This window comes from Acromyrmex echinatior, chromosome 3, assembly GCF_024713525.1.
Source record: "Acromyrmex echinatior isolate Ae372 chromosome 3, ASM2471352v2, whole genome shotgun sequence".
Classification (NCBI taxonomy): Eukaryota; Metazoa; Arthropoda; class Insecta; order Hymenoptera; family Formicidae; genus Acromyrmex; species Acromyrmex echinatior.
The window spans coordinates 22,055,007-22,078,284 of record NC_141854.1 but is presented as its reverse complement, the minus strand read 5'-3'; the positions used below and the strand labels follow the sequence as shown (position 1 = coordinate 22,078,284).

Sequence of the window (23,278 nt, the reverse complement as noted above, 5' to 3'; positions counted from 1 at the left end):
TAATTTTGTTTGCGAAAAATGTAATAAGCTTGATTGTTTATATAAAGATTAATGAATCGACAAATAGAGCATCCGGATCAAATCAAAATGTAGCGCATCAAGGTCGCTTGTTGTTAATGATTACCACTGAACAGAGAAGTCTCTTCATTTAATACCGAGCGAACTGTCTTGAAGCTTTTATGATAATTGACGTTTCTATCGCCATATTAGCTACAACAATTTGCTCCGCGTACTTTTTTTTTCCCACGCGCTGAAATCCCACAGACGACGTGGACTGCAAACGGATCATCTTGCTTGTGTGAGAATTGTTGAGTTGAAATGAAGTATATAACGGACGTATACGTATGATTAATCGTCGACGAACCGTGCACGCTAATGCGTGAATATATGGATTTTATCATTTTCTAAATTGAAATTATCAATAATTACTCAATAATTTAATGTGTGCGTAATTCTTATACATGTAAAATGTTTTCAAAAGATCTGGTTCTTTAAAATTTAAGCGCATTTAATGGAAGAAGCTCGTTGGAAGAATCGCTCGTTGGAAAAATTATTTTCAACAGTGGTTGAAATGAAAGTTTTTAGAAACGTTACATTTGCAGAAAGCGTGCGAAAAAGGTACGCGGAATTTAGAGCTCATTTACATCGGAGAGTCTATCGATTCGTCGCAGAAATTTCTCTTCGCTCACGTATAATATGTACACGCAATGCAACGCGCTAACGGGTGTTGTCCCTAAACATGGGAAGACCGGTGACAGGAGTGCGGATCGGCTACGAGGTTGTTCGCGCGATCTGTTGCAAGCATTGAACTCACCGAGTGACGCACGATGTCCAGTTAAGGCTCGTATAAGCGGGACGTTCGATGCGGGACTCACGTAATCGATCGTTGTGATTTTACCGTCACTCGTGAGACATGCAGGATATAATCAATGTCTATTATATAATAATCCCCAGTCGAGCTCCTCTTATAGGTGGTCATTTTTTAAATTTTTTACAAGCTGGAATATACTCAAGATATAAAATATTATAATTTCTACACCGGAGATCAAATTAGATCTTAGATAAACTGTAATCAGAATTCACTATCAATAATAATAATAATAAGAAGAAGAAGAAGAAGAAGAAGATGAAGATCTTCGTATAAAGAAGCACCACATAAAGAAGAAATGCATTGAATCCTGCAAAATTCCATCGAAATCAAAAGTATTGAGGCAATGCTTTCGTTATAATATTTTTATTACATTAATTAGCAAGTCATCAAGATTCAGCTGAATAAGATACAATTACGTTCCATTCACGCAATGTTAAAGGAATAAACTCTATTTACAGCTTCGACGTGATTCAAATTGAAACAAGATTACTTCGCAGTTTATAGCAATAACTGCCTCTCTCGCACTGATTACAAACGTTATGTTATTGTAGACATACCAAGCAATAGTTAAAAGGGAAGTGAGTCACGAGGGGAATCGTCTTGTGAATAACAGTGATGCGATCAAGGAAATACACGGAAAACGAATACGGTGCCAAAGGATCGCTCATATTTATCATCGAATGATGAGGTGACTTAAACATACACAGCTAGCATGGAAATAACGTATTATTATTGGTTTGGCAGTAACGCGTATACACGCCTTTATAGATGACTGGCGCGAAACGGTAAATTACAGCAATCTTACCGCGCGCCGTCTAACACGTGTTACCTATTGTGACGAGTCGGCAAATTGATTGCCGCAGTTACGAAAATTCACCGTTTTAACGGCATGTATCGTAAGCTATTTTTCCCCGGTTTTGGAATGTTGTATATCGGTGAAGCGCTACATTGATAGCCGTTACACTTTGATTTCCCATCGATATACGTCGAGATGAAACGTATAATGTATGTATGTATATACACAATATGTTTGAAACATTTCTAAACAAAAATTCTAAAAAAAAAATCAGAATCATCTAAAACAAACTCAGATATCAGTTTGATTTATTCGTATTTAGGCATCTACATAATCTCCTCTTCTCTTCGATAAACGCAATAGAAACGCGGTCCAATGATTAGAAGCTATTGTAGAAAGTATTTTTCTTTCGAAATAGCTGACGCGCTCTGTTTATAGCTTGGATCGCTGGTACGTCTTCAAAAAGATTCTTTTTAAGCACTAGTTTTATCATGGGAAATAAAAAAAGTCTGCCAGATCAGATAATTACGGAGGGTAGATCATTGTGATCTATCGTTTGACCAAAAACTGAGAGACAGTCCTGGCTGTGTGTGCATGCAAATTTGTGCCAAGCCAAACTGTAAAGTACTTGTTCAGTGTTTTATTTGAAAACTTTGAAAAACGATTTCTGAAATAATTGGATGCGTCAGACATAATTTGAGCAGTTAAAAAAATTGATGTCTTCTGAACTATACAGGAATGCGCAAATGCGCCTGCATGCATTATACATGCACAAATTTATTATTATTATTATCTTGATATTTTCGGCGACACCTACTACTTTATTCTATTGCGTATATTGAAAGGGGTATAAAACCTAATATAAATATAAAGTAATATGGATAAAAGTTGATACAAGAATTTGTTTTTTTTTTTAGAATTTTTGTCTGAAAACTTTACAGAGCTCTATACAGATTATCAATTTTACTTCCAGTTTTCGCGATTTAGCTCGTAATAGCGTGATTCTTCTCTCTTATAATATGACACTTAACAGCGATGGATGTTCTCTTTATCTCTCTGTTTCCGTCTATCTTGTCCTTTGATACGAAAATTATTGGCCATCCCACATGAAGATAGCGGATGAAGTGAAGACGTCATTTGTCGTATCCTCTACAATAATGTAACATCTTACATGTACATAGATTGTCCCGCTATGTCGTTAAGCGTCATACAGATAGTGTAAATTAGGATGTAATTTAACTTTATAACTAGGATGTACTTCCGCCAAGAGCTGAGCGGCTAAATCTTGATACAAGATGAAGAAATATTGCAAGTACACTCTTTAACACATTGATCGGCTTCGAACAATAAATAAGAGAATAGTTAACTTAGAAGCAGGAAATTAATCATGGATTAGTGCAGCAAAAAAAATTCATAAAATAAATCATATTTATACTAATATCTTTTTAACAACGATAGGACAAAAAATAAGATGTATGCTTATTGGAAAATGTTAAATAATCGAAATTAACGAAGATATGAATTTTAACTACTACACGAAGATGTATAATTCAAGAGTTGATATAAGAAAAGACATAAAGTAAAATCCTCTTCGATTACTTTTGTTGAAAAACACTCCAAGGTCTACAGTATTATAAGAGACCGTAGGTGTCGGCCAATAAATATACATATACGTGATGGTACAAAATGAATGTAAAAAGAGTCTTCGAATATGCTCATTCGAAATAGACAGACATTTAGAAAAATATCTAATATTCCGCTCATTTGCAGCACTTTAGACCTTTTACAGGGTCGGGTCACTCACGTGTCTGAGTCGCAAGCCAAGCCAGTCATAGACAAGGCTAGCGGAAGGAATTGTCGTCGCCTGCCTTCGCGACCGTCACCGCGGTGATCATTATCGGCAGAAGCGTGACGGCTGTAGTCAATGAAACAATAATCAAATTATCCGTATAATGAAGAGTAAGTATACGCAGCAACGTATTGCGCGCGCCACGGCTCGTTTCGTCTCGAAACTCCGGAAAAGACTCGCGAAAAGTAATTTGCGCCGTGACCCTCTCCGACACCGTCACCTCGAAGCTGAAATAATTGCGTCGTAACCGTTAAGGGGTGGAAGGTCGAGAGAGGAGAATCTACGCGTGCTAGAGCACGTTCGGAGAGACGCATGGAAATATTATCGCGGGGAATTACATCGTGGTGTTACAGCGTCGCGAATCGCGAGTTACCTATAGCACTTACACGACTCTGCATGTCCGCTTTTTTTTTATTGCGCTGTCCTGTCGCGAAGAGAGAGTGCGTTAATATCGCGGGATTAATAGACGGGCGATCCGGAAGCCGGGATTGTTCCCGCGATCCAGCCCACGATATTTTTACAGGGAGTCCCGTCAGCAAATGAAGAACGTGCGGTTAAATTCCTACGATTCGCTCTACCGCGTTTTTTAGATAATGGAAAATGTATTCATTCTCTTTCTCTCTTTCTCTCTCTCTGTATTTAGTATTATTTTTTAATACATCATTATTTATATTTCATTCATTGAGTTTATAAACATATTATCTCCTTCTTTGTTTTTTTAAATTAACTTTTTTAAATTTTTACGAATTTCTTTATTATTTTTATAAATTTGCTTTAATGATTGAATATTTTAGTCTTAAGAGGAAGTAAAATATAAGCAAAAGTAAAATATAGCGCAGCTTTGGAAGTATCGCTGCACAATGGATGGACGCATAAAATCTGAATAATTCGGGATTTCAAGAATCTCTCAAATCGCAAATGAACGAGTATTTACAGTTAGGATATCGGGATAATGATTAATTATGCGGATGTCTGCGGCCGAGCAGTCGTTCAAATGCAAATACGTTTATTTATTTTCATCATTATCACACGCGTACTTTGCGGAAATCGCTGCTTTACCATTTCCACAATGCATCGTGTGCGTACACATCATCACGCGATGACTCGGATGAACGTGATTTGCGAATAATACGCAACGAGTTATCGCGAGTCTTATTGATCGGCCTTATGCAAATGCTGCGCGCATCGCACGTACTTGAGATAAATTACACAACCTTTCCGTAATCATCATCAACTGCATCGACAGCGATATAAAATCTGGCGTCGATCGACGAGTCGCGGAATTCGCAATAAATCCTCGGGAACGGAAGAGCGTACTTGTAAGGTGTTACGTAATGCCGAGCCTCTTCCTCCAACTCCCTTGACAAGCAGTGACTTTGCTGCTGGAGGGAAGTGGTGTCGGATACTTTTCCCAAGACGAGAAGTCTTTCTCGTCATCACAGAAGGAGTCTTTCTACATTGGAAAACTGAAATTGCTACTTACATCCCTCGCATGCTAATCCGGCATATCGAGTATTTACAAATTGCTGCTAATTTGTTTCGATCCACGATAGTCCGTTTTTCTCGAGATCACAACATTTCCTACAACGGTGTTCCTATAAAAGCGACTGCTCGTGCGCGTCTCCTGTTGTAACGTAATTATACAAATAAAGTTACAGTAAGGAAAAATTATATTTAATTGCACGCGATCTGATACCTCTTTTTCTTACATCTTACGTATCTTGATCGTGGCACAAATAGAAAAAAATATTCGAGTTATTCGAGTAATTTGTATTTAACATTAATTGTCGTTAATTCAACGTGTCACGGGTGCGAATCATTGCGTCCTTTACATTACTATAAATCGCGCGCGTTACACACGTTCTTCGATTAAGATCCAATTAGATCAGTGATGCGCAATTCCATTCGAAGATGCATTTTCCTGAAGCAAAGCTTCTCTAGCATAGGTTTATGTCTGTCCAAGGCCTATAGTTATCCACCAATGCGTGACGAATGTACGACTAAGTTTTTATGCCCTTGAAAGGGAAGCAAGAAAGGGAATATGATCAGAAGCTCTTCGGGAGTATACAATTACTGATCATAATGAAGAGCAGTGATAGAAGAGATTGTTTTCTCGCAGAATATCGGAGCCTTAGCTCCACTTTCCACGATCTAAATTTTTTATTAGATTATAATCAATATTTCAAGGTAAGAATGAAAAAATAAATGTAAGAAATTAAAAACAACGGATCAAAGTATCAATTTCTTTCATTATACTTTAATAACAGTTGAAAAAAGGTCTAATCTGATAATAATCTGATAATAAAACATAAGCATTGTTTATATTCCGATTAATCTAATTGAGTATTATTTTCCAATTATCCCGACCAAAAAGGTTGCCGATCAATCTTTAGATAAATCATCTGATAAGGCAAAATGAAAATTGTCTCAAAATTAAGATCCCATCATTGAATGACTTTTTTCCTATTTTTTGTGACTGACACGTTACAACTAAAAAAACCTATCCTTTCTATTAATTCATTTCTCGAATCAATTACATTTATTTAATAATTGACATATATATTCAAAAATGAATTAATAAACTTAACCAAAAGTATTACAGATTGTACTTCTATTCATATGTATAAAGTTAAACAGAATAATAATTAAATTCGTACAATCACGTTTTAATTTTTTACATAGAAATCTCACGTTTCTCACATATCCCTACGCTATGCTGAGATACTAAGCAATACTTAGAAAAATAATCGACTAGTAAACAGAGAGATCCAGTGAAATTAAGTGAACTGTATCGAACAAAATCATCTTGCGAATAACTCCGCTGAAGAATGCCTATAGCGTAAACGTAAACCATAGTTGGTGGTGTTCTATGTAAAGACGATTCGCGGAGACAAAGACCGCGAGTGTAGTACACGCTCGGTTAAAAGGAGCGACCTCCTTGAGAACGGTCCTTGACTCGTAGAGACGAGCGAGATAAGAAGAAAACTACGACAACTACGAAGAAGAAGAAGAAGAAGAAGAAGAAGAAGAAGAAGAAATGCTGGAAGTAGTAGTAATAGTAGTAGTAGTAGTAGAAGAGGTGAAGTACGCGGAAAGAGGGAATAGGGATGATGCAGGGGAAACGTTGTGGAAGAGCGGCGGTGGAGGACAACGGTAGGGGAAGAGAGCGAGTAATGGCGCCTGCAAACTTGGCGGCCGCGAGAGGTCGAAGAAGACTCCGCTTCTGAGAGTTCTGATGGGCGGCGAAGCACAAGGTGGAAAGACCAAGGCGGTGCAGCAACCGAGACGTAACCGGGTGCGAGAAGGACGAGCGTCGCGGAAAGTGCGAAGGAGAGAGAAGTAAGAAGGAAAGAAAGAGATGCTCGCTAGTCGCCGCCAAGGGAAAATGTATCCCGGTGGCTTATACACGCCGCTCCCCCTCTTCTTCCTTTCATCGTGACTTTCCTCGCGAACGCGGTCCGCCCCGATCCGATCGTGAAACGAAACTTGCGTTACCACGTTGCGAGGATATACGTTAAAGTTAAACGCGTGGATACGTCAACGGGAGAATTTTTTTCTAGCTACTACAAAAGAATCTCAAGCAGAACGAAAAATTACACGATCACTTCGAGATACCGTCAAGATGGCTCCAACGTGATTATTTAAAAGTTAATTTTCAATCAGTCGGAATTATTCATTTGACGTTTTTGCAAATCTTTATTATTATCTTTTCTACATTCTCAAAATTCTTCTTTATCCACAAAATTGAAACAAAAAGCAGACAAAAAAATATTGAAGTTTCTAGATAAATTGAATATTTATCTTTAAAATAGTTTTACGTCCTGCTAGCCAGACATACATGGCGAGAAAGCCAAATCTACGATTAACGCATACGTTATGTAAAAAACGAGTTTTCAGCTCTGATCGTTGAACCGGTGCACACAGCGGAGCGCCACGACGTTCGCGAGTCATCTTAATTGATAATTGACAATTCAGCGGTCACGATGCGGTCGACTCTAATTTATCGTTCATCTCGCAGTCGACCACGTCGACGGACGCAAGCGCGCATTTGCTCAGGTATGCGAGTGGAAGGTCGCAAGTGCTCCGATGTACTCATTCGTGACCGGAAAAATGCTCCCAGAGAACAGGATGAGAAGAGGAAAGATTAACATTATACCGATGTTGACGCACCCATGCACGCCATACGTGGCGAGTGTACTCTCTTCCTTTCTCTCTTCCGCGCTCGCGCGAATCCGAAGAAACGAGAAAGAAAAGGGAGAACGGGAGAGTGGAGAGTCGTCTCCAGTCTCCTCAAGAACGGAGGATGCCTATAATCGGCAATGGACGACCGCGCCTCGGTCACTTTCGCGTGGTTCGACGTGGACACCGGCACGGCCGCGTGGACGGCGTAAGCGATCGAACCTTACGGTTAATCATCATCGCCTCGTGCAGGATTCTATCCCAGGCACAGGGATAAAACGCACCACCGCTTTTACGCACGCGCGTGTGCACATATATTACACGGTAGCGTAACTGAAATGTAATTTTAATATAGCCAGAGGTTCAGCGCCACGTCGAGGAAAAATGATGGTCGGCCGAGTCGAGACTCGAGAGTGGGCATAATGCATTTCGGTGTCTATACACGGTTATATGTTATTTATAGTTATTTACCTACGAGGTAATATGTTCATAGAGCAGCGAGCGAGATAACCGAGAGCATTATGGATACTTGTGCACACGTGATAAACACGATGCTTTACTATGGGTATTTTTTTTCTTTTTCCAGATACCTCTCTCTAATTATGATCTCTTACCCCCCCCCCCCCCCCCAATGGAATGTGATAAAGTTGCTCTCGTTTGCGAGACGAGGGAGATCGTCCTGTCGAATTTTAGCGAGTATCGCGTTGTTAAGTTTCGCATATTTAATCGACAATGGTAACAACATTGTAAATTTCCTCCCGGAGTATGCATTTGAAAAATCTAGCTCCGGAACGGCGATTCGTGTAATATATAATGTTCGGTCATCTCTTCGATGCGCTTTTGTGTTCCCAATTACCGCGCACACCGTATATAATTTTCTTACTTTAAATTCGATTTCGAGAATGTTCAATTACTAAGCCGTTTCCTTTGCTTTGCTCTCGTCATATCACGTATATCAATATTGTCAGAAGAGAAGTTATTTTTATGCATTAGCAACCACATTTTTACTACTTTCATTTAATCTCACGACTGTGAGTCCCAAGCGAGTCTCTGACCCATCTCTCTTCACCGTAAATTTACTATTAAATATTTGTAATTCTAAGCTTTATTTACTTAATATGTCAGAGCGCACTTAATGTCAATAGGAGATGAGAGTCGGACGACACATTTAAATGTTGCTGTGAAAATACAGAAGATTGGCTCTTTCTAGGTAGAAATCCAGAAAGAGAACCGAAGAATCAACTGAAACCAAGGTTGAAGTTAATCGCCTTCGGCGAAACCGGCTCTTAGGACGTTACCAAGAGCGTGCACGGGGTGGTGCTTCTTACGGTACATAGTAGCGGATTAAAATGTGAAAACTAGATACGCAGCACGCGGGATTAAATTCCTACGCAGCAGGTACACCGGCGCAAATTTGCAAGATCGACGCGCTAATTGCGATTATCCGCCCTTCGCGGAACGCGGTTAAATAACGCATATTTTTCAAAGCGTACCTGTGAATAAGTCTGATTTCTCTTCCATGAATCGCTATTAATTATTCGAGTTGCGCACTGAGTCTTGCTGGCTTTACCCATAAGCAAGGGATATGTTCGAGCGATTATACAACCACCCTGATCGTCCATCAACCGTAACGATCATGGCAATCCCTTCATCCCCGCCCCCGTTCGATCTTCGCATGGACCTGCACCTGGATCTGCCAAGTATGTGTATACTTGCACGCGCACTTGTTGCTAATTGTAAGCGCGACTTGGAATAGCAAAATACTCTACCTGTTGCCTCACTGAGCGGGATTTATATGGACGTCGATATTCCCCGCATATACTCTTCTTCGCAGTTCGCGGGAAGGACGAGCGTGATGAGGCGTGGTGTGCAAAGCGCAGATCAGCCGCCGCGCCATCACCTGATCACCACTGCACTGCTGAGCTGACCTCAGAGAAGCCGCGCCGCTCCGGATCGCCGGGAATGCAACCGCGACGGAAACAATCGCGAGAATTCCCGAGGATACTCTTGATGAGGGTACGAGGCCCAACATTCTCCATCGTTTCGCGCGAAGAAATCAGAAGATTTCGGGCCTGTCGCACGAAAGCCTATATATAAACTCGCCTCGTGTTTCAAGGTTTTCGATTTCGTTCGGAAATGCTAATAAGGGTGCTCCGCACAATAAAAGGAATAGGGAACAGAGAATGGAGAATAAGAATTTCAACCCATCAGAAACTGTGTTCTCTGTTCTCTGTTCCCTGTTCTTTTTATTGTGCGGAGCCCCTTATACTTATATGCGAAAATTTGTATACTTATCGTGAAATTTTGCTTCACATTGGCTTAAACTTGCAATATTGGAAACAATATTGCAACAATGGAAAAAGGGAAAAGATAAAAAAAGAAAATATTATTCTTCCCGTATTATCCACTAAGGAAAGAATCAAGATAATAACAAGATATAATCGCACAAGCGAAGATTACTAGCGAGCTATCAGGAGATTGCCCGAAGGGATGCTTTGATCAACTCAATCCACAAGCTTCGGGGTTAATTCCAGCTTTGCAGGCTAATTAAAGAGAGTCGCAGAAGGAGAACGTGTACAAAGCGGCATCTCAATTGGTGAGGATTTCATAGCACCAACTGATTTCCATATCGCGAAGACTTACACCACAACTATTTCGCAAATCACGAAGCGTTCTAATTGTTTTAAATAAATATTCAGCTCTTTTTTTTATAAAATTTTCATTTAGATTATATGAGACATCAATTTAATAAAAATTTCTGCATAAATCTTTAATGAACTTAAGTCTAGAATACTCTTATTAATATTACATATAGATAAAGATTTCTTGTATTGTCACGTTTAGGTATTCTTTTTTTAGATTCACAATGTAAACGAAAGAAAACCTGACTGAAATATCGTGTTGCATATTAAAGAACCTAGAATATTAAAATAGAATATTAAGCGGATTTTGTGAAATTAACTTTACGACACAATATCACAACGTATTTAATGTAAGAATAAATGTTAATGTTGTAAAATTCTTTAATATTAAACAACTTAAAGACTAGAATAATACTAAAGGGAAGTAGGAATCACCGCGATACTCGGTGCACAAGTATAACAATGGAGACGTTTATAAATTTATTTTTAATATAAAGTATAAAAAGATAATAATAAAGTCCGTATACGCGTTTCGAGTATTTTACTTACTTCAAGTCATGTACTGAATTGAATTATATTAATTCCGCTGAGAATAACTAGAAGTAAGTCGAAACGCGTACGGACTTTATATTAATTTTTTATACTTTATATTAAAAATGGATTTATAAACATCTTCATTGTTATACTTGCGCACTGACTTCTACTTCCCCTCACATTTTAGTCTTTATTCAATGTAATTTTACATTTTAAATGAGATTTTATTAAATTTCATGAAAACGTTAACGACGAGTGTTAACAAGGCTGTATAAGAACATTGTAATAATAAACTATGTTTTCCTGAAACCATTGACGACGAAAGTATCGTATAGCCTTGATACCGCAAAAGAGCGATCGCGAGTTGCCGCAGACAAATAATCAAGTACCGTCGAGGACGCTATAATTATTAATTATTTCCAGCAGAGATGTACGGCAATTGCAGTCGATAGAACGCGTTTAAATTAGGTCTCGCGTGTAATACTTTGTTACACAATCAGCGCCAAGTTCAAACCGGGTCACTCACGAGATCGCTGAAAAATGTTTACGCGATTTAAAAATAAGTTTAAAAAAAAAATTAATTATTAATATTATTTTTAATAAAATTTTGGAGGTATATCTATATTATTTTATCTCATTTTGGTTTTAATCTTAATAATACACACACATTGTCGTAATTGTTGAATAAATAATTAGTGCTTTTCAATCATCTTAATGTTATTGAGAAATCACGTTTCACTTATTCGGTGCTCTAATTTAAGTCATCTTACTTTAGATTTGCCCCTTTAGATGTTGACATTAATATTCGATTTAATTTATAACACATTACAACATTATATCTACAAAGATAAGATTAATATTTAAAGTGTAAATTACATCTTTCTTAAAGAATAAGACATTAAATACGAGCTTATTACGAAAGAAATAATGTTGGCTACGCTACGCGAAACTCGGGGCAATGCTTTTATTTACCATAATAGTTAGAAAGTTAGTGAATGTAATACCACGTAATTTGGAGCAGCTAGTGCTTCAAATAATCCGCGACATACTTTTGATTGTTTTATTAAAATAAAATAGTGGATATTAAACTAACGTATTGATCTATTTTTTTTTTAAGACTGCATGTATTTATTACAATAGATATCAATGTAATTAGCGATAGCGAGTTATAGATACTTAAAAAGAATTTCTTTATTATTAACGTGATTATAAATAATACTAAAACCGTAGAAAATATACTAATATATGATAAGATTGGTAAAAGGCGCGCAAATAATAAAATATTGTATATTAAAGGACGTAAATCAAATTAATATTTTATATTATTTCACATGGGCTTTACTTTAAAAACAATTTACTTTATAAACTAAAGATTTCAGATTTCTAATTTAAAAATTCCTAAAAAAATTATCAATTTTTGTTAATAAATTCAATCATACCTATTCACAAATATCAAGAAACAAAAGAAATTAAATAAAAAAATATTTATTACACAATTAATATAGTTTAAATATTTATAATAAATTTATATAAAACACTTGCATGGTTATATAAAAATATTTCAATCTCTTTTACGGAAATATAAAGTGTAATTTTTATGCAATCGATTCTCTTCTTTGTAAATAATAAGAATTATTTACATTTATATAATTAACAAATATTACTTTCCGATATTATATCGTCGTTAGGTCGTTTTTCCTATTGTCGTCAAATATGGCAGAGCATTAAGCGAGATACATGCCAACGTAATCAATCGACCATCGCAGCTATTTACTCTAAACCACACTAATTTCCAACGTTTTCCATTGTAATCGGCAAAACTATAGGTTCTACGCACAACCGCGACCTCGGCAATGTCGAACCTTTCGCTGTCGATCTAAACCGACGGCGACGACGTCACGCTCGCTCGAATCGAACTAAATAAATCGTCGTGGCAAAGTAATAGAGAGTGTATTGCGCTCGGTAACGGTAATAACGATATAATATCGTAATATCAAGTTGATTCCAGGAAACAAAGTAATAGTCCTCATCGGATGGCAAAGAAAAGACGCAGGGAAAGACGCGAAAGTCGTCGTGTTTACGAATTTATCTGTAAGATGATGTGAGTAGCCCCGCTACATAGTGGGCGGATCAAATGGGGTCATCGTTAACTCTCTCGCTCCCAATACGCAGCTATGTCTCGACAAATTAAATTCTCGTTCTACAAGATATTTTAAATCGAGATTATTAATAAAAAAAAAAAAAAAAAAGAAATAAATTGTTGAAATGTTTACGTCGATCTTTTTGCGGTTTTTAATTTGAGAATGAGAGAGTTAAAAATAGATACTTGCGTTTATCTTCGGCTGCAATGGCATCCAGCACACCGCGAAGGATCATCCAGAGGATCAATCCTGTCGCTCTGCAGGTATTCTTGTTTTATCCTTGATAAGTCGCGATACTCACTCACTGGACGCTACACTCGCGATGCCCTCCGCTTTTCTTTCTCCCCATTTTTTTTTTCTTTTCTTTTTCAGTCGTCTCATGTTATCTCCAGTCGCGTCATAGAGGCCTTTTTTGCACGAACGACTTTACCATCTTGGGTACGCACTCGCGATGAAAACCGGATTCGAGGGCCGCGAAGGTATGTATGTGTCTTGTCACAGAAAGTATCCGCTCGAAATCACTACACTTTGGTGCGCGATCGCTTAAAAGTATGGACATTGTTGGCTTTTAATTCGCGCCTGCCTGCACGCGTTTATTGGCAAGCTCGAGGAGTTCCGGCTTCTTAATAAATAACGCTGGTAAAGAATGCAGCATAATGACAAATGTATCTTTATCTTGACAATACAAAGAATCATCTACGATAAATTATTTTCTGCTCTTATCTCCTCTTATCTTTCATATCGATTTTAATATTTCGCGCTTGACAAGCATATCTAGATTCAAACGAGAATTCTCTTCATTACTGTCGACGATACTTGACATAAGAAACGAAAGAAACTAATAGAAATGACTAATAGAAACTGCAGAGAAAAAGTAAATGAGACATCGAAACCAAATAAAAAATTGTAGTTAAAGTTTCAGATATTCATGTTTACGTCATTTTTCATTTGCGCAACATAGCAATTTCGTAACAAAGTGCAGAGAGACTGGCAATAAGTCATGCTAACTTATTATATACATCGACTTTTCTATCCATATTTAGTTTCAACTAGTCACGTGCTAAATGCGATAATTTAATTACTGACAATGAGAACCAATTAATTATGGAAAATGCAATCGAATAAAAACTATCGCGAATTTTTGATCAACTGGCTGGATAAGCAATTGAGTTCAGCGTTTCTTTTTTAAGGTGGGCCAACCGAATGTCTGCATTGATATATATCGATATCGTCTGTAGCCACTTTCTAAAATGATTAAAGTGCTTACACACCGATATGATATAGATATCCGATGATACGATTACTTTCAACCATTTTATAGAACGAACGAAAGGTTAGAAATATTATCTGCTCTAAATTGCTCAATATATGTTCAAGTTTCTTATAAAAATCGATATTACTAGGATAAACGCACGGGGTGAAAGGTAAAAAGATCGACAACGTTCGTGCATGAACAGACTGCCATTGGAAAGAAACATATACTTATTTATATTCTCTGTCACGTAAAAAAAAAAAAAAAAAGAAAAGTAGGTATCTGATTTGCGTTACGCCCAGGCGACCGCATAATTTCTGATCGAGCCGCCAACACACCTCGCGCACATCCTTGACACCATCTGCCTAAAGGATGTGCTAAAGGTCGGCATCAACGTACATCCTGATGTAATACCATCAGACGTTTAATTTCGCGACAAAAGAGCGCAACGATTTCCACGAAATGTTCAAAGTAGAAGTCGTTAGCATTGTAACAACGGATTACATGTAAATTTATTATTTTACAAGAAACCTTTAAAGTGTAATGTATTCTTTAGTTGACACCATTTCTTCGGCTGGTTACTTTGTAAAAGTGAACTTGAAGATCCTGTTAAAGCGGCAAGATGAAAGTACGTATAATAAGAGAAGCTGACGGTCGCCGAGATCTTCGAGGCGAAAACCTGGATCGACTTGATAAGGAGAACAAGACGACTTTTTGTCGGTCGTAACGTGAACTGATCAGAAATAATACCGATATAGCGAAGTTTGTTACGTCGAGGATGAACATTCGTTTTAGCAGGAAATATGCAATCGCTATATATTGCAGCAATCCGTAAGTTGTGCTCCGAGATTATAAGAGATCCTCAAAACCCCTGGATGGAGAATTGATATTTGTACGGTAACGACAAAGAACGTTTGAGAGTTTGAGAGTTTAACAGAGACAAACATTCTAATCGTATCCTTGAATGATTCCGGAGTGATTCCAGTTATGACGATAGCGAATAATCTCGGCCTTGACTCTCGAAGAGGCCAAAGCCGCGTCAGCGTCTCAACGATCGACGACCTGCGGAACCGCAATATGATCTGCAGCAACACGGATCGGTCGATCCATCATGCTGAATCAAATCGCCGTCGATCAAACGTGTCGAAAGAGATCACTGAACCCCGTATTCGCACTATTACAACGTGAACTCAACGGAATTTCCGATTCTTCCAAATTGGTTCCCAAATCGATCCAAACTTTTTACAAGATAGAAATCGTCAACCAGGGTGCTCCATACGGTGCGAAAACGATCTCCATTGGAAAGTAGAGCGATTGTACATTGGCGTGGTACCCCAGACGTGATACGGGACGTTTGGAAAGAGATATATTTGAGGACCAGTTCGTTTCCGCAGACATTAAGACTTACCCGTCCCCATGGCTGACAGCAGCAGCCTCCTTCCGCCTCAATCCCTCTGCGTATCCAGGATGCAATCTTGGCTGAATTTGTATTCACTGTACCAGGAAAGAAACAAAAAAAAAACGACGATGGATGATGCGGAAAGGACGACCTCCTCGTCCAGCCGGGAGACCGCGAACGAACTGGTACCCGGAGAAGACTTTTGGTGAGACTCGAACGTGAGACAACGACGACGTCATCATCGGCCTGGTGTCTCATTGGCCGACCGTCCTCTCGATTCTCAGTTGCTTCGCCTCTCTCTTTCTGAGTGCTCCCTTCCTCTCCTTTTCTTTCTACACGAGAACTCCTCTCTCGCCACTTACGTACACGGTACACGTCCTCTCCCTCTTTCGGGCCCTCTTCCTCCTTCTCTCTCGCGCGCTTATTCTCTCACCTGTTCTCTCTCGCGCTTTCACGTGGCCGCTCGAGATATTTCCGTCTCGCTCTGCTGCACTCCCACGACAGGACTAGACCTCATGGCTCACGGTAGAGTCACTATACGTGTGCGAAGTCAGTGAGCTCAACGCCTGGAACCAATCTTCGATTTGCACGAGGGTCTGTGTAAGGTATATACTCGAGACACAGATAGCCGTGGGTTCAAGTGTCTCTGGATAGACGATACTGTAGGTAAAGGTCAGTTAGCGTTATCTCACGAAGGTAGATTCAGCGCGGGAGCTTCATGTTATATTTAGAAAGTTAACGGATTATCGGACTTCAAACCCTTTGGTAGCTGGCTAAAAAATTCTACACATACTGTAACAACCTTAAAATGTTAAAAATAATACCGATTAGTATCCGTTGATGTAATTGAAAGAAATATGAATACACATCAAGTATGCAGTACGAAGACATTCTTGAATTCGAACTTATTTTTTAAGTATAATATTAAAATAATTTCTAGAGAAGTCTAATTAGTAGTTTAATCAATTAAATATTAAATCATGCAGTCTGATTTTTATTTCCGAAATTAATTTGCACTTGCTGTGTATAATCTAACGAAGATAATATCACAGGATAAAAAGGATATAAGATTATAAAAAGGCATAGAACAAATTACGAAAGAGTTATTATTAACAGCGTATTAACAATTCGATAACGCCGGGTAAACGTTCATTACAAATTTTATCAATGATTGCTCTAAAAGAATCATTAATAATATCTTCAAAATAACAGACATCCTTCCTGAAAGGGTCAACGATACTGGTTGAACGAGATAATGATTAGATACGAACTGAAGTCCGTTCGTTTGAACACTACTATATGAAATCTACATTCATCTATGCATTGAGTATAATTTCCTCATCAGAATGATGGTATACAAGATAATTTAAAGTTACGGTTCAGTCTTCTACCACATAACTGCATAAAAATCAATGACTGAAGCAAATTATCAACAATGTAATAACATAATGTAATTAGTAACGTCTTAAGTGATATTAATGATCGTTGAATGAGTTTTTCAAAAAATGTAGAGGTGAAGTGATCTACTTGAATGCGTTTCAAAGTTACATAAAAACTGAAGAGCAATGTTAAACTACTTTAACATATATGGTTGTATAATGAGTTAGGAAAAGATTCATTCGTAAGATTTAAATGTCACATATCTTCAATCAGTAAATAAAGAACTGGGTTGAAGACAGAATCAACTCGAACATCACAACATATCGTTGCTTGCGGATTTACGGAAGTCAGACCTTTTGAAAGTCTCATGGATCACTGCTCAATGCCTAAAAAAATTATACTATGTATCATGGATCATTACGCCGATCCGCGGAAAAAAAAATTTATACAATCCAGGGAAATGCAGCAAAATATTTACATTCATGAATCCTTACACCTTACAGAAAGAATACCACCGATTCTTGTATTTCTACTGGAACCAGAAGAATGAAATTATAGTTAACACCAAGGACGTCGCAGCTGGAAACTCCCAATTCGATCAAATTTCGAAAAAATTAGGAAGAGATCGATTCTTAGCTGTTTCTTTTCTTTCAAATTGTTTAGATTTGTTGAAAGTAAAAATTTATCGATAATCCAATATCATAAAATAAGAAAATTTCTTTGTTTTCCGCTATTTATTAATTACGTAAAATATGAATAACAATAGTAAAAGGATTTCAGCTGGTTTTAATGACACCGTAGACTGTAGAATCTGCTAGTGCGATGATGTCGGTGAACTCGGGACGCCTCAGGGTGTTTCACAGGCGCGGGTCGCGAGAAGAATCCACGGATACATACACGCAGGTACACACAGTTTGTACTATTATGTTTAATTTATCGCGCGCACTTCTACGCATGGTTTGACCGATTCGAGAGTGCGAGAACCTCCACACACATATATATATATATATACGGACAATTGGTGTCATAAATAAACATCTGCACGCTGCCTCAAAGCTCTAATGAACGCATTGAATAACTCGTCGTGCGTAGATAAACAGACGCTTCCTAAAATTTGCAACGTCCTGAACAATGTAGATTCCGTGACTAAAGGCAACGCCTCGAGGAACGGGTTAATTTCTAAACGAGGGCAAGCGTTTCTTGCACTTTGTTTTGCACCAAAAGAAAACAATGCCAAGAGTGAATAAATATTGAAAGAAAAAAAGGAAAATAATTTTTCTAACTTTTTTCTCTCTTCGGAGACTGTTTTATCTTAAATTTTATGCTAAAAATTAATCTTGAAATAATATTCATCTATGAATTATGTATAAAAGATTTAATTTAACTAAACATTTCTTTGCTGATTCATTTTTGTTCTCTTCGACACATTCGAACAGCACAGAATATACCAACAATATTGTTACAACATTGCTATAATATTGCTACCTGGAATATTCCATGTTACCTGAGTATATTTTTTATTTTCATCTTGAAGTGGTTATTTCAAGTGATTCTCACTGCTCACTCATCATTTCTAAGGCACGATTATTCTTACAAATTAATTGGGTTCAAAAAGTCGTTTGCGTTAGGTATATGATTGGAACTGCTTTTTGTTCTGTACTCGCGCATTAATAATCCCGTGCATTATTAAAGCTTATTGCGATCACGAACGCGTGTAAAAAGATGGGTGGTAGCATTCATACTTTTACATCGTTCTTTAAAATTAAAAATATTAATATTAACATTGTATTGCAATGTTAATATTAACAAATGTTTACCTTTTTAATAATTGATTTTGTTTTTCATTATATCCTTTTCTTGAAATATGCTTAATATATACTTTTACATCGTTCTTTAAAATTAAAAATATTAATATTAACATTGTATTGCAATGTTAATATTAACAAATGTTTACCTTTTTAATAATTGATTTTGTTTTTCATTATATCCTTTTCTTGAAATATGCTATATTCCACTCGCGTAGTTTTCTTTTATTCGAGTTTAAGAGAACCCATGTCCATATCACTCTCCTGCAAATGAAACTTTAACGTTAGTGAAACTTTAACGAAATAATCATCATGAACGATGATAAAGAGTTTGTCATCGTCCACGAAAATAAATGAAGAAATTTGTACATTTTATTGATGTTTCGTTCTACGTATCGAACATTATTAATAATCGTGATCAAGCATATTCGCGATTTTCTCATATTAGAGATCGGTGTTCTTATTTGAATTTCTCTCTTTCAATAATCTCTCTCTCTCAAATATTGAAGAGAGAAAATTAGACTGTTATTATTTAAGAAAGCGCAAAGAAGAACGCGCGATGAAAAATACGAACCAAAGTATATCTACGGCCCTGTAAGAAGATACCTTCCGAACGTCCGATGAATTCCTGCAAGACGCGCTCGCGAGCCGATTCCTGATGGTGTGGGTAACGGGTTCGCGACGAAGCGCGTTCATTTCGTATTCCCTTCGACAACGCGTCTCATCCGCCTATACCGAGACCTGCGAATGGCCGGCGCGGCGCGGCGCGGCGTGGCGTCGGCAGGTTCGACTCGATCGGATTTCAAAAGCTGCTACGGTGCGGTAATTGAGCGTTTGTTGTAAAACCACCTTGCAAACAGCCGCAATCGGTGTCTTTTAGGGCACGTGTCCGCGTACATGCGAAACGAGATGCCAGTATGCTACCTTTCAGTCGGGTATCCTTTTAGCTCCTTAGATTAACGATAACTTTTGAGAATACTTACGATTGTATAGGCTATACAAAAAGTATATTTTTCTTTATCTCTTCATCATTGAGATAATTCGAAAATTCGTTACTTTCTTTGGCTTTCTTTTTCATTGCAAAGTGACAAACACTGTGAAATTCAAACGTAGGCGTAGAATAGATTATGCATTCCTATATATAAAATTGTTCACTTTCGCGGTTTAAAAAGAGTGAGGTAGGCTCGAAATATATCGTTCTCTCTTTTTTCAAAGTGAAGAGAGATACTGATATCAATTCTTTCTAATAAAACACAGATGCTGAGATTAGGGAATAGGCAGTCTATTCTTCTACGTGTATCTCTATTGAAAAGAATCACGTCACACAGTTGCATGATGAAATCATGTAATTAAAATACATAAATCACGTAACGGATTGTTCCAAGTCAGTACGTGATTTTTTTAAAATGACGTAATTTGAAAAATCACATGATATTAGAAATAATTTCATCCATCATGTAATTTTATCGTTACCGAATTTTAAAGAATTGAATGATAGAAATAAAAGAAAAAAGAACATTATGTGACTTTAATTACTTAAATTACGTGATTTATATATTTTAATTACATGATTTCATGCAACTGGGTGACGTAATTATTTTCAGCAGGACAAATTTAAATTCGTACGTTCAAATCAAGTTCAAATCGAATAATAGATGAACGCACATATATTAAGAAATAAGAAAGATCAATTCTACCATAATTATCTAAGTGTGTAATAACATGTCGTATCGACGCGACAACGATCGGAATGAAATATAAGCAAACGAAATTTGTAATAGGTCCGCATTTATCAACGTAGGCACATGATTACGCGATGCCGGGATAAGCATCTTCGGTAAAACATAAACTCGTTGGCGCGGTGGTCGAGTGGTGAGATCTTGTTCCTCTATGGTTACAAGTTACATTAAGCGATATCGCGTCGATGAGATCCCGCGAGTTTCAACCGTCGGGATCCTTTATTACGTAAATAATTATCGTATGCGGAATAGATTATTGCCATGAATCGTCGCGCGAGGCTATAGACGTGAAATAGCAAGGAGGAGAGAAGAAATACGCAATTACTGGCAGATATATTTATCGTTGGCGAATAAGCTAAACACTTGGCCTAAGCGATATTTTCGCCGCATCGCATCGCATCGCATCGCATCGCATCGCATCGCATCGCATCGCGCCGATCGAGCCGCGCACATCGTTCCGATAGCGATGTGCGTGCCGGGCCGTTGCGTTGATAGAACATGGTTTTACCGTGATAATTGGCCAATTTGCGAACGAGGCGCTGGGCACGCGTCTGTCTCCCGGCGTAGTGAATGATCGCCGCCGATCCGTTGAAGTTGATTCATCATCGCACACTGCACAGTTGCGCAACAATGCTGCGAGCCGCGGACGCATCGTAACATCCGATAATGCGCTTCTTTCCGCGAGCCGCGGCTACGGGTGCAACAGGAATTCCTAGATTAGTCGATGCCGTAACGTGCCGATCATTTGGATGATAAGTGCCGAACAGTTTCAAGCTCCTTGAATTTTCAACGAGACACACGTACGAGAGAAAAATACAAAAAGCAATCGATCGACGACGCGATTGAAAGGCAATGAAATTCAAAATTTTTTACCAAACACGTTTCATCACGCGCGTAAATCATATTCATTGTTTTATTGAATTGATTTAACGAGGAAAGAAAAGAATGAAATGGGGTGAAATAAAAAAAGCGCTATTTAATTGAGACTAAAATAACTGACTTCTTTTCTTCCTGTGCGCTATTATTAGGTTTGTATGCCGAATTCAAATTAGCATAGTTAGCGCCACTCACGCTATTGTGTCCTTTTTCCCATTAGAGAGATATGAAGCACGTTTGGGAAGGAAAAAAAAAAGATGACATCACGTATAATTCGAGAGAGTAGTTTGTATTTCAGGTTGAGCGTTGAAATCACCGAGTAACACTGATCAGTCCATTCATTCGAGCGTTATGTGAATTAGTTACCGAAAGAGTAACGGACTCGCAGATACGCGTCAAACTTGATTATAATGATTAACGCTTATTTTAATTTTCATAAATTATTACGTCATGTTGTTAAAAAATTATGGAATTATGATTGAGACGAATAAGACGAAGGATCGCTTGGCGATGATGTCATGGCAAGTACAGCATACTCAGGGCACCAAAATGTTTATGTTCATTACTGCGTTGAGTTATTCTTAACTAGAATCAACGACCGAAGGATTCACGGACACGATAGATATACGGATCCTTCAGCTAGTAAGCTACGCCGCGTGACGGAAGCTCAGAAACGGAAGCCACTTTACTTTCGGTTCTCAATACACCTCATTATTCGCTGTGATGCGCATTAATGCCCGTAGTTACCTTGCTTGCGTAATTATTCGCTTATCCTTATGATGAGCACTCGTTTACTGCCTTCTTAATTTTCATTCCTTCGCTATAATCACACATCTGACTTCGCAGCTAGCTAAAATTTTTCTTATGCCAAAAGGGAATTCTGTAATGTAAAGGAAAATGGATGATTTTATATACTTTATATTAAGTTGAATTTTCTCACTTCTGAAACACTCTGTGTGTGTGCGTATGTGTGCGTGTGTGTGATTTTTTTTCTACTTGTATTTACAACTGCTATTTCTTATGAAAGATAAAACGAATGTTCTCTTCTTTAATCTCTTTCTTAGATGAGTGAGTTCACGCGAGTGTAACTAATTGCAGAAGAAATAAATCGTCGAGAAATATTTAAATGTTCTATACTTAACTTTTATTAATAAATTTTATTTTTCTATTTTAGTTGTTTTCAACGAGTAAAAATAAAAAATTATGTTTATTTTATTAAAGACAAAAATAAAGATAAATTCTCTGGGAAACGCTTACGCTGCTTGCGTCAACTTTAAAATAAAATATTTAATTTTCTGTCAAATGTATTATCTCGTTAAATATTATCAATATTCCTAAACCGATTCATTTTTAGCGGATAAACTATTGCTATAGCAGCGTTGTAGAATAAGGTACTTGCACGAATGACACTTTCTCCGAAATCAGCAGCTTCGCCGAACGGTATTTTCGAGACCCTCGACATTTCGTAAGCCTGGTATATTATGGCTACGTAGGCAGCTCGTGCACGTCCCACGCTATCCTCCACATCTCGCGCCAAATCGAGTGCCGATATTTTCTTTTCGAAGAAAAAGCGAAATGTCGCAGAGATGTCGTCGTTTGACGATCGTAATATAAATGTCTTAAAAAACATATGTATATATATATATATACTCTTATTACAGAAAATGCACAAATCCTGCAAATAAAATATTAAAAAATAATAATTCTTAAATATTAAAAAAAATAATTCTTTTTTTAGAAATGAAGAGAAAAGGAAAGAAAATAAGTAAATGTTTAAAACACATCTGTACAATAACAACTTCAAGGCAATTTACA

The 23,278-nt window shown here is 37.6% G+C and overlaps 1 protein-coding gene across 1 annotated transcript in view; it reads right to left on the bottom strand.

Moving 5' to 3' along the window:
* The window catches only part of dpy (fibrillin-like protein dumpy), a 105,649-nt gene extending 87,954 nt beyond the window's left edge, over positions 1-17,695 (bottom strand). Inside the window, exon 1 of the mRNA XM_087404432.1 lies at positions 9,189-17,695. Within this exon, the coding sequence (XP_087260558.1) occupies positions 9,189-9,216 (28 nt within the window). The 5' untranslated portion in view covers positions 9,217-17,695. The remainder of the gene's footprint in view (positions 1-9,188) is intronic.
* Between the last annotated feature and the right edge of the window lie 5,583 nt (positions 17,696-23,278).